The sequence below is a fragment of the Melospiza georgiana genome, chromosome 9 (genome assembly GCF_028018845.1).
Source record: "Melospiza georgiana isolate bMelGeo1 chromosome 9, bMelGeo1.pri, whole genome shotgun sequence".
Taxonomy (NCBI): Eukaryota; Metazoa; Chordata; class Aves; order Passeriformes; family Passerellidae; genus Melospiza; species Melospiza georgiana.
Genome location: NC_080438.1, coordinates 2,372,567 through 2,389,135, shown reverse-complemented (window position 1 = coordinate 2,389,135; position 16,569 = coordinate 2,372,567). Strand labels below are relative to the sequence as shown.

Here is a 16,569-nt window from a genome sequence, read left to right as displayed (position 1 = left end):
ATGAGAAGAAAATGGCTCTCACATGCCTCTCCTTACAGCTTCCTGCCTTAAATTTAACTTAACTTTAGAAGACCTCTCCCCTTTGTCACTCCAGGCAACCACTTCTGAAAATCCTCAGTGTGTGTCAGAAGTCACTCACTTTACCAGAATTTAGGTGCTTTTCCTGGTATCCACCTTTAGGGATGGCCTTAACAATTAGACCAGAACAGTGTAGTCAGAGATTAATTGTGTAGGCTTTCAGAATATGTTCATATACAGCAAATAAATATCTTCAAGCTTACCTGATCCTTATCATACTCCCTGCTGTAAGTACAGCATTCTGATAGTTTGGCTTTTCTCTTTCTCCAACCTTCAGGCTGAAAATGTAGTACTCACTTCATTACTATTGGTTTTTTTTTTGGAATGCTGCAAAAACTCTTGACTTTCCCAGAGACTGAAAAAATGCACCTGTTTGTGTTTCATTTAGCAAATCTTGATTTAAAAGAATGAATGCAGCAGCAGAACTCTGTCAAGTGAGAAATGAACTAAACTTGTACCTGACTGCACCTTGCATAGGTCATCCGGAAAGGCTGGCTCACCATCAACAACATTGGCATCATGAAAGGAGGCTCCAAGGAATACTGGTTTGTCCTGACTGCAGAGAGCTTGTCCTGGTATAAAGATGATGAGGTAAGGAATGAAGAACTTTTTTTTTTGTTGTTGGGGAAAACCCCAGTATTAATACAGTATTCTGATATCAACTTGAAAAATTTAATCAGTTTGTGTAAACTCGAATGGAGAGATTGTTTTAAGGTTTTAGCTGTGTTCTTTAAATTTCTGGTTTGATTCATAGAGAATGCTGACTGCCTAAGACTTCTGTTGAAATGCTGACAACAAACACAGGGTGTGGTGTGGAGTATTTTTGTTTGTTTTACTTTTTTCTTCTCTTCCTGTGATTTCCACACATTTTTTCAAAAAAGGAAAAAAAATCTCAGGATGTTTTGAAATACTCTGCTTATTGTCCTATCCTTGCTTTGGTTACTCTTGAACATCTACTGCAAGTTGATCATAAATTGTCTGGGTAAATTTACTTCTGAAAGTAACTACAGCAATTGATTTAATGAAAACAGCTGTTCTCTGGTCTTGTGTTCTGAGAGGATGCAAAGCCCATCTGCAGAGTTCACTAGCTGGTTGGTGTGGATTTTCAAATTTGACAAAAAATGCAACTTCTTGGGTGATTAGTAAATCTGAGGTGAGTGATATGGAAATGAAGAAAAGGACATTCTCATTGTTCACTTTGAATATATTGATAGGCAGCTTGTCTGTTCTGTTTGATGACTTCTTCAACTGTGTGTGTAATGATACATTTTATCCAAGTCTCCAGCAGTATTTTGAAGGTTAAAACAGGAATACGTGTGCCATCAGATTTATGGTAATGCCTTTGTGACTTCTTTAAGGTTTGTGTTGGTTTTTCTAGAAAAATGGGGCTACATTTTAAAAAACCTATTATTTCCTATTTGGGTTGTGCCCCAAAACAATTTGAAATGTTTTTAGTAAGAAATTATTGATTTTTAGGGTGAACCTGTTCAATGGATGGAAGAAGCACAGGTAAAGAGAAAGCTTTAAATGAGCTCCAAAGCATCACTTAATATTTTCATCTTATTCTAAGTAATAATCAAAACACTGGCTGATCCCAACAAAGCAGGTTGATGGGGACTGTGCACATTCATATTTTCTTTAAGCTGCTGTGGTGTTTTACTGCAGTGAATTCTCTGGAAGCCCTGGGGACCGGGCCTGCAGTACATAAGGCAGAGTGCTGCAAATCCAGGATGTGGAACTCCTTCAGTAATGCTGCTGGGGGTGGGAACTGTGCTCAGAAATAAATTTTTCCCCCATTCTGTAGCCATTTCAGGATACGCCTTAAGGCAGAGGGACAATTTAGGTTAATCTTGAGGATTTTGCCCCTTGCCCTTTTATTTAAGTTTTAAAGGGATTCAAATTTAGTGTAACAGGAAAACCAGTGCATGTCAGGCAGAGGGGAGGAGCCAAGGGACAGGTGTCAAGAGAGGAAATTTTACCCTCAGATTGCTGAAACAGAATTTGAAAAAAATGCAAAAGTGGCTTTATGATTTTGATAATTTGAAACTGTTGGTTTTTGTGATCTGCCTTGAAGTTACTCGAACCAGCTTTCTTAGGTAAGATACAAACAACTGTAACTAAAACAAGCAATGTGGCAAAATTAACACACTTGCTGTGTTTTGTCTCAGGCAGTTGGAGGTGCATCCAAGATGAGGTAGTTTTGGTGTTGTTTTTTTAAATCTGATTTTTGTTTAGTGGGAAATATAAAAATTCCTGAAAATCCTAATGGTACATCTTGTGCTGTGTAACTTCAAAAAGAAATAGTTTTGCCAATCTGCAGGGGAGAGTCACCTGGGAAGCTCATGAAAGTACTCAGAAAGAAGTGGCCACTATGGGATTTCTATATGCATATTTTAAGATAATGTCTCTTAATTGCCAAACAATTATCTTTTGAGAGTCAAGAAAATGTCAGTAGTTAATTCAGGCCATGGGAGATCAGTTAGGGATTTCTTAGAGTGGTAAGAAAATAATTGCATAGCATAATAGCAGAGTACTATTCCATGCTCTGCTGGTGAAAGAAGTTGCTCCTTAAATATAGATCAGCTGTATAATTTCATTATTCTCTCTTGGAAAAGAGTTTATAAAATTATGATTTTTTTGTGTTTGTTTGTTTGCTTGGTTGGATTTGTTTTGGTTTTTTGGTTTTTTGTTGTTGTTTCTTTTTTTGTTTTTTTGTACTGGATCTTCTCAGTAAGACTGAAAAATCAGCCAGGCTCCTCAGCTGCTGGCTGCAGTGGCTGTGTGAGGTGTTTCCCCCCAGTGAGATGTGCAGTCTGGTGATGTGAGAAGTGATCCCTGTGTTTGTGTGTCTGGCTGTGCCCAGCGAGGTCGTGGGGAGTTCAGAGCCCCCAGCCCTGCTCAGGCTGCCTTTCCCTGGTTCAGAGCCCCCAGCCCTGCTCAGGCTGCCTTTCCCTGGTTCAGAGCCCTGCTCAGGCTGCCTTTCCCTGGTTCAGAGCCCTGCTCAGGCTGCCTTTCCCTGGTTCAGAGCCCTGCTCAGGCTGCCTTTCCCTGGTTCAGAGCCCTGCTCAGGCTGCCTTTCCCTGGTTCAGAGCCCCCAGCCCTGCTCAGGCTGCCTTTCCCTGGTTCAGAGCCCCCAGCCCTGCTCAGGCTGCCTTTCCCTGGTTCAGAGCCCTGCTCAGGCTGCCTTTCCCTGGTTCAGAGCCCTGCTCAGGCTGCCTTTCCCTGGTTCAGAGCCCTGCTCAGGCTGCCTTTCCCTGGTTCAGAGCCCCAGCCCTGCTCAGGCTGCCTTTCCCTGATTCAGAGCCCCCAGCCCTGCTCAGGCTGCCTTTCCCTGATTCAGAGCCCTGCCTTTCCCTGGTTCAGAACCCCCAGCCCTGTTCAGGCTGCCTTTCCCTGATTCAGAGCCCCCAGAGCCCCCAGTCCCTGCTCAGGCTGCCTTTCCCTGGTTCAGAGCCCTGCTCAGGCTGCCTTTCCCTGGTTCAGAGCCCTGCTCAGGCTGCCTTTCCCTGGTTCAGAGCCCCCAGCCCTGCTCAGGCTGCCTTTCCCTGGTTCAGAGCCCCCAGCCCTGCTCAGGCTGCCTTTCCCTGGTTCAGAGCCCTGCTCAGGCTGCCTTTCCCTGGTTCAGAGCCCCCAGCCCTGCTCAGGCTGCCTTTCCCTGGTTCAGAGCCCCCAGCCCTGCTCAGGCTGCCTTTCCCTGGTTCAGAGCCCTGCTCAGGCTGCCTTTCCCTGGCCTGGAGCCTTTCCCTGGCACCTGGCCTCCCTTGGCATGCTCAGGAGTTTGTGCCCTCTGTGCCTGTAGCCAGTGCTGCAGCAGCTGTGTACCAGAGAGCTCTGACAATGTGCTTTGCAAAGCTCCAGTGCCTGCTGGGGCCTCCAGGGCTGTGTACCCCCTCTAGTGTAAGCTGAGCCTGGTTTTTAGTCTGGAATTTGCTCTGAGAGCAAAATCACTAGTGGTGGCTCGCTAGTGCCGTTAGAAGGATGTAAATTCCTTTGTGAGGTGCAGCTTTATAAGTGATAAATCCACAGTACAATGTATTTAGAAGCGAGTTGCTATGGCAAAATATTTCAGATTTTCCTGTATGATATCAATATTAGAAAAGAAACTATTGGTTTCTTCACACAGTTTTGTTTGTCAAACATACACCAGGATTTTATTCCTGATGAGAGGGATTCCGTGCCTAAGAATGCATTTTTAGACCTGCAGTTCTGGAAATGCCAGGTTGGTGTTGAACAGTGTGCTTAGAGAAGTTACAGTATTGCTTCTGGGAGAACTGACATGGATTAGTTTCTGATCCTGCATGCAGTTGCTTCTGTTTGTAACTTTGCTGTGTGAGCAGTACCCTGACTTTGTGCTTTTGTCCTTAAAAACCAAGCAAGGAAAGTGCTGTGTACTGGCTTTGAGGCTGCTGTAAACTAGTGCAAGATCAGCACACTCTGTGACCTCACAAATACAGATTTATTTTGTAGCATATTCCATGTAATCCCAGCTGGAGCATTATAAGGCATACCTACACACACAAATTATTAAATCTGAGCATTTTAGCTCTGTTGTTGCTGTATTGTTAAGTAGCAGTCACTAAGGTTCATTTGAGAGTCTACCTGCAAATCTGAAGTTTGTGAATTAGCCACTTCTGCATTAGGATGAAATGGACTTTGGGAATGTGGAATGTCATTCTAGCTTGTGAATAAAAAACCTCATCACTGTAAAGATATGGATGCCATTTGTGAAGTGGTGTAACATTGTTACAGTGCACGGTCATAGAATGTGATTTTATTATTCTTTCTAAAGCATCCAGAGATTTCACTGGCATTATTGCTGTGCAAAGGATGCCAAACTGGACAGTAGAATTAGAATTCCTAAAAATGTGAAATTTACATTGATGAGGAAAAAAAAATCTCCTGTAGTCTTATTTCCAAAGAAAATATTTCCATTCTGTTTCAATAGTAAATTATATTATTGTCAACATCCAGTGATGGATGCAGTTTGGATTATAATTTCACGGTTTGTTCCCAGTTGTAAAATGATGTGAGATTCGAGAGCGAATTTATAAAAATCAGGGAGGAGGTGAGAGAGTGGAAAGGGGAGAAGTTCCTCTAAGGTCTGACATTGTGTGTGTTTACAGAATGAGCTTGCCACACAACAAGCTGCTCTTGGCTTCTGTCAGGGAGTTTTATCCAGCAGGAATCGGGCGATGCCTGGGAAGCAAACGGGAGGACAGAACATCCGGAGGTGCCGCAGGGCCGCGGGTAAATCCAACTTACTGTTAGAGAGCTCCTGAACACAGCTAGGAAAAGAGTACTATAGGAAGCACAGTAAGAATTTCAGCAGTGGGTTTTATTGTACTTGACAGGCAGTGCTGCTGTGACTCTGGGCTTGGTGACTGAGCGGCCGTGTGAGGTCCAGAGGACTCCTGGCTGGAGCTGGTGCTGCAGACGCTCTGGGCTCTCAGAGCAGGGTCCCACTGGTGGCTGTCCCTCAGGCTGGGTTGTCATGCGACTGCCTGTCTGTGCCTGCTGTACAGGTGAGAGGATGTTCTGCACAGCAAGTGTAGACAGGCAGACACATGACAACTCCGTCCAGCCAGTCCCTTGGAGCCATCGCCGCTGCTGTGCAACACTTTGTGCCAGTCCACTTTGGGGGGCGTTTGGTGGGGGGAACACACATAACAGAATTCAACTTTAAAACATTGGCAGCTGCAGAACAAGAAGAGAACTTGATTTTATTCAGAAAAGAAGCTTGGTACATGAGTTATCATTGTGCTGACACATATCAGGGATGTGATTTCAACAGACTGCTCACGCTGAACATTTGGAAAAGCAGAAAGAACCGAAGCCGTGGTTTATTTTATATGCGATTTGGGCAGGGTTTTGCCTGCACACTGTACTCACACATAGTAATTTAACCAGATGTTTTTACTCTTCATGGAAGCACAGAAATACTGAAGTTCAAGATAAAGGATGTGTTTATACAGTGCATATTTTCTAGGAGCAGATAAGTACAATAATCTGGGATGTTAAAAATAAAAAGCCTTCTGTATAAATGGAGGCTGCAACTTGCACATTAACTCCATTGTAAGGAATGTGCTGGAAAGAAAACTGATTGCATTTTTTTACTAATATGTGATAGCTGTACATGTATTATATTCCTTTTAGTATTTTGGTTTGCATGTTATCTAAATTTTGCTTTGTCTCAAAACCTGTACTTTCTGACAAAATAAATTAACCTCATAAAACTTCAGCAAGTTTTTTTCCGTCAAATACAAACTATACTAGAGATCAAAAGCATGCAAATAGCATCATTTCACATCACAAGATGTGCTGCTTTGCTGAATTTTCTCTATACCCTGTCCCTACACACAGTGACTGTAATCCAACTTTGCAGTGATATTTGCAACATTTCTGGCGTATTGTTTCAGAAGGTATAAAACCCACTGGAACCTTAAAGGGGGAAAAGAATAATTGTATTAATTTTCTCTACAGATTAAACGTTTCTGGTTTGTAATAGTGTTCTTGAATCTCTGTTGCTCGCTAGTGCCACCATAGGTAAGCAACAAAGCTGTGCTTTCAAACCCTTCTCAAACAAACCCCATTCAGAATACAATTTTAAATCCAGCCTGAAAACTGATTATAAATTACCAGAGATTAAAGGTGGGGATAGTGCTGAAGTTTTATATGAAACTAATAATAAGTCAATATGTACTTATTCAGGTGTTCTGCCTCTAATAATTTTGCTGTAAAGGATAATACGCATTTCTGTTAATACACAAATTGACTATACAAGTTAAGTTTATCAATTATATGAATGAAATTTTCCTTGAACTTAACAAGGTGGAATAAGGTGTCTTAAATAAATGAATCAACCACAAAAATGGCTAACTAATTCAGAGATGAAAAATTAATTTCAATAAATTAAATACTTTGTCTTTATAAAATGCTTACTTAAATTTTTATATCTAAAAGTAAAATTGTAAGGGTATGCTTTAACTTGCCATTTCTTCCTACCTGCTTTACATTTTGAAGAAAAACAGAAGTGGAAAATTAGAAGTATTTTTAAAATAGATATAATACACTGATTATTTCATAGATTTAATCAGATTTAACTACTGCATTTAGTTGCTAAAGAAGTGAAAAATCTTTCATCTGGAAGAAAATTAGGTCTGACTTTCTGTTTTATGGATGCTTCTTGAAATAACAGAATTGTACAGTCAAAATTGTTGGCAACCTATAGTACAGAATATTGGAACAGCAGAAAGTATAGATTTTCTAAAATAGGTTTTCAGTTAACAACTGTCTGGGAGGTTGTGCTGGGAGCAAAATCGTAAGTGGAAACTTTGTGCCGTCTTTCTAATAACTGTACTCCAGGAGAATTCATCAAAGAATCAGCAAAAAGCTTTACATCTCGACAGAGGCAAGTTTGTTCTCCCTTCAGTTAATTCACTGGGTGCTGCTAGACATGACTAGATTAATATCTCCACTTGATTTTTAGTTAAAAACTGAAATTCCTTGAAATTGTAGTTAACTTGCTTAAAGGGCTTAACATTTTTGTGTGCTGTGTCTGGTTGACTTACTAAGTCAGTAAAGGACTATTTTAGAATATTCATAACAAAAAAGAATATTTTAGAATATTCATAACAAAAAAAAAATCTCATGATTGCCAATATTATATTTACAGAAACTTATGTTAAGGACCTGACTTTAAATATTGGTACCTTGGAAACTGAATTGAGAGATGAATTCCCTCCAGCAGTAATCAGGACTCTTTATTTAAGGGAAGGCTGTTATTTTTAGATACTGCTTTGCAATGCTGTGTAAAATGCAGTACAGAACTACAGTAGAATAATTCAGGAAAGTTTCATTCTTAACTATGGCATTTCCTGTCTTTTTGTAGGTTTAAACCTGACCCTTAATAGTATTTCAATTAAGATTTTTTTTTTCCCCCTAAATAAAGTACAGTTCAGGAAACAAAGCCTTTTACAAGTAAAAGTAAAGTTATGCTCTTGATTAAAATGTCTTATTTTAAAAACCTAACACAATAAAGTTTAGGGCTTTTCATTTTCCAATCTGCTTAACAGATTTTGATTGAAAGTTTATAATGAGCATTCTATATAGAAGCCTGGAATTTTTATGCAGGTATTTTGCTATTTTCGTTATAATATTTTCCATCTAGAAATGATACTTGGGTGGTCTGGAGGCACAGTGATAGTACAGGAAGGGGTGCAAGGAGCGTGGGGCGGGTGGCAGTGTCTTCATGCTCTGAAAATACAGATGCACTAAATAGCACTGGCAAGGCTCATGCAGGAGGCAGCATGCAGCTTAATGACAAGGCAGAAAGATGGCAAATGACATGGGTTTTTTAAAAAGTAACTAGTTTTTTTCACATTTGGATGCTTATTTGATCTATATTTATTTCTGTAAAGTTAGCTGACTTTCCCCCACCCTTCTCTCTCTTTTCCTTTGATTTTTAACATAAAAGGAATAGTTAGAAAAGTCTGAAATATTTTCTTCCTCTTCCCTCTTTAATTTTTTTTGAGTGCACTTAAATAAAATACACTCCCTAAAGATGAAAAAAAGATCTATTGTTTTGAAACACTCACCTATTTTAAATGTTCCTACTGGCTTCAATGTGCATTTTATGGTAATATGTATCAGTTCGTACAACAGGCTTAAGCATTGGTATTGTCCTGGCTTTAGAGAACTCTCACCATGATTAGTATGCATTGGGTCCTGCTAATTTCTTTTTTTATTCGTTACAAAAAGTAATATTTGATGATATTTTGTTTTTTTTTTCTTTTGAAATATTTATATGCAGCCTGTTCGTGTTAGTTGACATGCCTGTTTAAAGCATCTTGTTTTATAACTATTGAAATATCTTCTCTGTGACTGTGATCAACTAGAAATTGTTTAAAGTAAACCAGCAGTGTTTTAAGAACCACAGAATCATTTAATTCACTTTGAAAATGTTTTGATTACTGAGCTGAGGTCGATATACTTCCTTATTCATTGCTAACAATACAGCCTTTCTTTCCATATCTGCTGCTTTGCACTCTGCATTTCCCCCCCGCCTCCTTTCCAAGCCCCATGCCAAGGGGGCCTCCTCGATCTCAGCCTTACAGTCTAAAAATGTAACTTTGAAGAGTCATGGGTGTATGGGAGGGGAATCACTTCCTAAACCCAGAAAGGTCATTTAAAATAAAGATTAATGCAAATAGTGGACTAGAGATAAGAGAAACACTAGTTCCATATGTTTCCATCGTCCTTGCTTATTTAGCAAAAGTTAACACAGGCTATCTGCAACGCTATTTTCATGGAGAGCCTATTATTCCCTGGATAACAGTATTTCCTTCCTTAATTTCTAGATCAGAATTTTAAAAAAAAGTAGCTTTGCAAGTAAGCATTAGAGAGAAAAAAAAATTGCAAATGATTGTATTCCCCTTGAAAGCAAAACTGAGCGAGTTTCTTAACAAGATTTGGAAACATTTTTCTACCGCTTAAGCAAAATCTAAGTCAGAAAAAGTTTAAAGTTTTCCGGTTTGGTGATGCCTAAGACAGCAATCATATGTAAAGACTGAGAAATATTAATGCCAGCTTGACTCTAGTTCCATTCCTTTAATTTCTTCCTATTGCTTCAGATTTTTTTCTTAATAACCACAACTATACGTGTGTTGTAACTCCACTTTAAAGCAGAATGAGAACAAAAATTCCCTCTACTCATACTATAATGGATTAAACCCCACTAAATTAATTCTAAAAATAATCTTCTGCAAAATAAATAGAAGAAAGGCTGAATAACTTACAACTGTATATATACATTTAAAAAAGAGGTTTTTGGTCAAAAGAAAAGTTTTCCTGGGAGGCAGAGGGAAATGACAGTGCTAGTCCTTCCTTTGTAAGGTTTAAGGCAGCCAGTCCAGGCACCATCACACCAACACTACACGACCAGTCCTCCCCAAAGCCTCCTCTATTGATTATCGAAGGAGGAGTGGGAAAGGCCAATATAATATACAGATTTTTAAAATAAAGAAATCATAGCATGAAGGCTGTCTAAAATACAGCACACCTTCTGCAAAACTGGTTGCAATACTAATGACTGCATATTTATGCTAATTCTTTTTACAGTACAGCTATTCCAAGCCTTCCTGGCAATAATGAGCACCATATAGGTGGGATTTTTTCCCAGTTGCAGTAGTTTGTTACTACTGTTAACTTTAGGGGAGCTGACTCTGGAGTTCGGCTGGTATCAAATTGCAGCCCAGACTTTTTGTATTATTTTGTCCGTGGGGATTTCATTCAGCCTCAGGGTTTTTTTCCCCTACCAGGACAGCTGGAAATTCACCAAAGCAAACTTCTGCATTGGTTTACAAATTCCATTTTTATCAGTGGGATTCAGGACAAAATAACTTATCATTTGGAATGGTAGAAGAATTATCAGCGATTCAAAGTGCACATGAGAGCGGCAACAATCGATCGGTCCTGATCATTCCCATGCAATATCCAGCCAGGTATCGGGTTGGAAAGCTCTTTCTTCCCTTTTATTTATTGAGTGATTTATTTTCCATCACATCCTGAACTTTAAAAGGTAATTTTTCCTGACAATCAAAGATTTTATATTCTACAGGGCAGAAGTCTAGTATGGAGTAGTCAGTTTTTCTATGGTTTCCCTCCCAGTTTTCATTAGCACATCTAGCATAAGTTACTTGCAAAGAAGTTTCAACTGCATATAAAAAGCTAAGTACAGTTTTCCCAGAGGTGATATAATATATTTTACAATAATATAAAATATTATTCATGCATTCTTTTCTAATATTTTATTACTTTAAGCAAAAATAATTTTTAAAAAATTGATCTTCAGATCATAGATCACAGGAGCTATTCAGAATACATACTTCTAGCAAGCCTAAGAAAAAAAATTATATACTTGTTAAATATTTATACTGAAAGCTTCAAGTAAAAAAAAATTAAATTTACCTTTTTAGTTTGTTGGGGAATAAAGCTTTATTTTAAATTTAAAAAAAAATTAGTAAAAAAGAAATGACCGACTTTAGCTTTACTGCTGTACACTTCTCTAGGCAGTGTACCTCTAGGCAATATACCTCTCTCATTTCTTGCATGGCTTTTAGTGCACCATCAGAGCTCCATCTTTCTTGCAGTGATGACTGGAGGAAGGGGGGAGGGGAGTCACCTAGGTTCGCCAGGTCATAGGCCAGGTGTTCTTCCAAAGCAGGCCTTACCAGAATGTCTTCCCCGCTTTATTCTGCAGTCCTCCTTTTTCACAGTGTCCCTTAGCGTTTCTTATTCCCTAGTGTGCAAAACCTGTGAAGAAAAATACTGGATATGAGATCTGAAAGGAGCAACGAGTGTCTTCTCCTTGGCAAGAGCAACTTGCGTCCCCAATAGTCCACGCCGCCGCTTTGCCTTGCCCAGTCTAACCAATGTGCAGACTACTGTACAACAGCATTGTCCTGAACAGGTAGTCTGAACACTGGGGCGACGGAGCAGGATCTCCGGACGCGTCTATTTATTTATTTTAAATCCTCTTTTAGTCTCGGGGAAAAACTGCCTTCCTGCATCACGGGTTGTGCTCGGCTCTCGCTCACACTCTGCAGCACTCACTGAAACACACTGAAGTGCTGTGATTTCCAGTCTTGACGTGGCACATTTGCAGCAGACTGGGGATCTGGCAATGAATTTAGGACCAGGAAAAGGGGGAGGGCTGGGCCTGAGAGTCCATATATGGGATGATGTCACCCTGGGGAGGTTTGGGTATGCACTGTGCCGCTGGTGAGACCGCTAGAATTGCCTGCTCTCAGACATGGGTCTGTGTATAAAATGGTACCAGATGTTTTAGTGTAATGTTAAGCAGTCATTTCATCTTCAGGCCAGATTTTTTTCTTCAACTGGGCAGGAAGTGGGCCCCAGTATGGAAAAGCTGTAAAAAGTCAAGATGTACAGTTTCACTGCAGCCAACAGAGAGTGAGTTAATGTAGATGCAGAATTTGCTCTTTTGTGAAGGCTGAAAAACAGAATTTATAAAAAGGATTCTGCTCAGGAAGCTAGTGTAATAACCCCGTGCTTATTTTCTTTCTTTTTAATGACTCTAGTTGCGCTTTTCTATTTTGGCATTTCAGACCAAGAAAAGGGCAAATAGGTTCATTTTTTCTTGGAACTGTCAGCGGCATGCAGGCTGCCGAGACTTGAACAGTAATTAGAGTTACTTCCTGAAAGTGAAGCCCCCATGAAAAGTCTGGAGAAATGTTCTTTGTCATAGCCTCTACATGAGTAATTAGTTCCACATGTGGCCTTCCTATTTCCCTTCAGCTATTTTGGCTGGCTGGTTGAATACTTTGCTATAGCTCAAGACTTAAAGAAGCTTTAAAGTTTTCATTTCAAGCATCCACTGTGAAAATAGCTATTTCTGGTGTCATAATAAATTGCTTCTGGTAGATCAGTGCTATTAGGCCTGGCATTGTTTTTCACTGGTAACCCTGCTGGTCCCATTTTTCTTTTAATGGTGCTTGGTGGAATTATTCTGCTGAATTTTATCTTTGATGTTTACCAGATCTATTGAATTTTGCCAACTATGACTTTACCGTAGATTTTAAGATATTCTCCCCACGGGCAACCAGCCTTGTTCTCCGGTAAATTTTTTTTCTTTGTTACTCATTCTGCTGAATCGAAGTGTTGTACTTAGATTGGTTTTGTTGTGTGGCTTTTTTTCTTTTTTTAATTTGCCTCAGCCCATGGTCTAACACAACAGCTGACAGAACAAGTTAACTCTTCTCAAGTCAAACCTGGAGGTGATTGTATCTGGGTCTGGGTATGCACTGGATGCAGTTGGTGCCAGCAGTTCTTTTTCTGCCTGGAATTCTGAGACAAATATCAGTGTCTTGAGAGGTAGATCTCCACCAGCTTCCTGGACAGGAATGTGTGTAAATCTACTTGTGTTCTGTGAGCTCTAATGTCCTGAATAACTTCTGCAGGATTTGGTTCTTCCTAGGTGCAGGCAGATTCTGAGAGCCGTAGCTCCTAGAGGTGTACATGGGGCAGGTTGCAGAGCTCTCACTTCAGGGAGAATGGAGGCAACAAATTTGGATACTGAGGAATTGGAATTGGAGTCCAATGAAAAGGAAGAGTGACCTTCAGGCTGCTTTGTGGTGATGGCAGGCCAAGCACTGAGTGGCTGTTTCAGATGGTGCATCCTCCAGCTTTCCCGTGTGGGTCACAGGGGGCTAACATGTGTCCAAGCAGTGCTGGGGTTTCTGTTTAATTAGCAGAGGTAAAGGTTTGGAGAGGTTTAATGTGATGTGTGCTTTGCTTTCTTATAACCAGCAACAAGTGTGTCACAGAGAGTGGGTTGGTGGGCAAGGGCTTTTGAAGATAAAACTGTAATAAGGGAGAAAGTAGAGCTACACACCATGGATAAACCAGGAGGGCTCCTTGTCTGTGTATCATTGCATGTGTAGGGACTGGCTTTTTTATGGTATTCCCACTTGGCACTTGCCTTGTGGAAGAAGAATACAAGAATACATTTTGGGAAGACTGAGGAGTGATTTTTGTGAGTGGGACCCTCAGTAGAGCAGTCAAATTTTCCCCTGTGAGGAACTGTCAGAGATTAATTACTGCATGTGTCACCAAGAGCAAGAAATTATGTTGTCAAGGAAAGACAAGCGTTCCAGGGGTCTTCTTTCCATACCAGCAGAAAGGGATGTAGGTTGAATAACACAGAAGGCAAAACACTAATGAACCAAGCAGGTTTAGGGCTGAGGGAAGTGGAGTTTGCAATCTTGCTGCCAAGTGCAGCAGCTTTAGTCTGTGAGTTTTTCCCGAGATGGTTAAATGGAACCAGAATAGCTGCCCACACTGCGGCCTGGAAATTTGTTCCTTCTAAGTTTTGTTTCCTGGCAAAAGCAAAGCTTCAGAGTAATGAAGGAGAACAGGGGATTTGGGTTGTTCTGGGAGCCCAGGAAGATGCTAAAGCCTTGTTGGGGAGAACCTCTAATACAGTGCAAAGCCATTCAGACCTCTAATGCACTTTTCCTTCCCTTCCTAAGGGCTGTTCAGCTGCTTACACGCATCTGTCTTAGGTGTTTAGACCAAATCCCTCCTTTTCCACTTGATTTCTGTTTGGAAAGGAATAGGCCCAAAAAGCAATTGACATTTCCAGTCCTTCTGATACCAAGTTGAGACTAGACTTGAAATATTTGAAATCTTTCACTGAATAGCTCCCCATCTCTACAGTGGGATTTGAACTGCTTCCAGTCAGCTTCTGAGGCTGTCCTGTGCTTTCAGCCATCAGGGCAGCAGTGTGGCAGGCTCCACTCAGACAGTCAGTATCAATAATAAACTGTTCCCCATAGTTTATACTAAGTGCCTTCCAAAGGTAGTGATAAACTTCCATTTTTCACGAGTTTATCATCATGCTGATGTTCTACTGTGCCTATGAACTCAGCCCCATGATTAAATTATTTTCCACAAGCTGACAATAGTATTTGATTTTTAACTTGGAGGAAACTAAGGATTTTGAGAAGTCTGATTTCTTCATTAATGCTAATTTGGAAGACCACTATGAAAAAGAAAATAGCTGTATTTCTGCTGGATTGTTTTCTTCTCCTGGCAGACAGCAATGTAGTGCCAGGCCATTCTTCACACTGAATGGGATGGACATCTCAGAAATGCTCATGAAGTGTGTGGGTAGCACAGGAGCTGTGTGCTCCTTGTTTGTAAAACATCCCAGACTCCATTTCATGGTGAAGTGGCTGAACTGCCATTAGTGTGCGTTTTTTGCATTAAAGTTACTGTAGAAAGTGTCTGGAGAATTGTAAATTTTGTATCTCTGCTTTGTAAAAGCACTAGATATGATCCAGGGAACTCCAGAAGAGTAAGTGGGTGTCTGCAGCTGATAAATGAGTTGAAATAATAGCAGGCAATTGTACATAGCTATTTTGGAAATACTCAAAGAGAAAGTCGTCTGCCATGATTTGCTGTAGCTTTTTTTGCAAATACAGCAGCAAAGAAAGGTTAACCCTTTTTGGTGCTCAGTAAGCTAAATCATGATTTAAAAGGATTAAAAATAGGTAGGCAACAATATGAGCAGGCTGTCATTGCCATCAGAGCACAAAACCCCTGCAAAATTACCTCCAGGGTCTGTTTTGGAGCTGAGTGAACAAAGTGAGTAGAGAATTAAATGCCAGTGAGAGTGAACAAATGCAACCAGTGCCAATTGTGTTCACTTTTATGCAGAATGCTTGGGGTATGGATGAAAGATGGAAGATGGGGATAAAGCAGGGACAGAAGAGGTGAGGGTGGAGGAAGCAGCTGCACATGAGGCAAGAGTATCTGATTTTTGTTTCTGTGGAGGTTGTGACCCTTCTGCTAATGAATATCACTTAAGATTGGGCAAAGCCTAATGCAGTCCTGCAATCCCGTTGCTCTTGGTCTTCCACTATAATCAGACTGATTTTTTTAATTTTAAATTTACAAAAATGAAAATTTGTCCCTAAGCAATATTGTTCCTTCTGGCCAATGCATGTAAGCATGATTGGTGCTTTTAAGTAGCTCTGCCCATTGTTATGAGAACATGCTATTGAAGTGTGGTGCTCATTTTCAGCTTGTCCCATCATCCTCATGTGTTGTTTTTAGCATTATTCGTGGTGTCTGGAAAGATTGTGAGGCTGGCAGGAGTTTAACAGTGCTAACTGAAGCCCCCTTTGGTTGGGACTCCTCTGTGAAGGTTATAGGACTGCCCAGAGCCACATCTATGTGCTGCACAGTTTTCCAGGCAGTCTGGTCTCAGTATTGCAGTCAGTGATTTGATCTTTTATAAATTAGTTTAGTACAGCTCTGGACAATGTTCCAGCCTAATGCCCCTCTGTTGTGTAGTTCCTGTAACACATAATGGACTGGTGAAAACCACAGTCTCCAAACACTGTGTTCCCTGTTCCCTTTCCTTTTTCCTTGCTCTGTCCCTCATCACTTGTCCCCCTGTCCTCTCCCTTCTCACCAGAGATGTAGTTTGGATGCTTTAGGATATTTACTCTTTCACCTTTTCTCTGCTCAGTTCCACATTTCTGCTTTATGTGCTTTGTCTCAAACTTTGTTCAGGTTTATGGGAGAGGCACGAATGGGGAGAAGGCAGAGCTGGAAGGGCTCAGTCCAGCTGTTTTGGATATCTGAGATGAAATTCATAACAACCACGTTCAGGAGCCTGTGTTTCCTTTACCTTTGGTGTGCAGGGGACAATTCAGCACCTCTGAGGTGGACACAGATGGAGAGCCACTGCTGATTTCTGTCCTCCCAGCTGTGAGGAACCCAACTTCAGGTTGCCACTACTTTTTGCCTTTTCGGCAGCCTGGTTATATTCACCCTGGTTGTAATATGTGCATCACTTTCTAGTCTGTATTGTTCAATATTTTTTCTGCTTTTCTAGCCAGTGGTCAAAGTTTATCAATGAATAATCTGAAACACTGGAAAAGAACCTGTGTAGTACAGAGCGGG

General features: G+C 40.6%; 1 protein-coding gene across 3 annotated transcripts in view; it reads left to right on the top strand.

Moving 5' to 3' along the window:
- The window catches only part of DNM3 (dynamin 3), a 169,309-nt gene that overhangs the window by 48,590 nt on the left and 104,150 nt on the right, over nucleotides 1-16,569 (top strand). For all 3 annotated transcript variants that reach the window (XM_058030315.1, XM_058030314.1, XM_058030312.1), the window contains one exon: nucleotides 556-669. In XM_058030315.1, coding sequence (XP_057886298.1) covers nucleotides 556-669 — 114 coding nt within the window. The remainder of the gene's footprint in view (nucleotides 1-555; nucleotides 670-16,569) is intronic.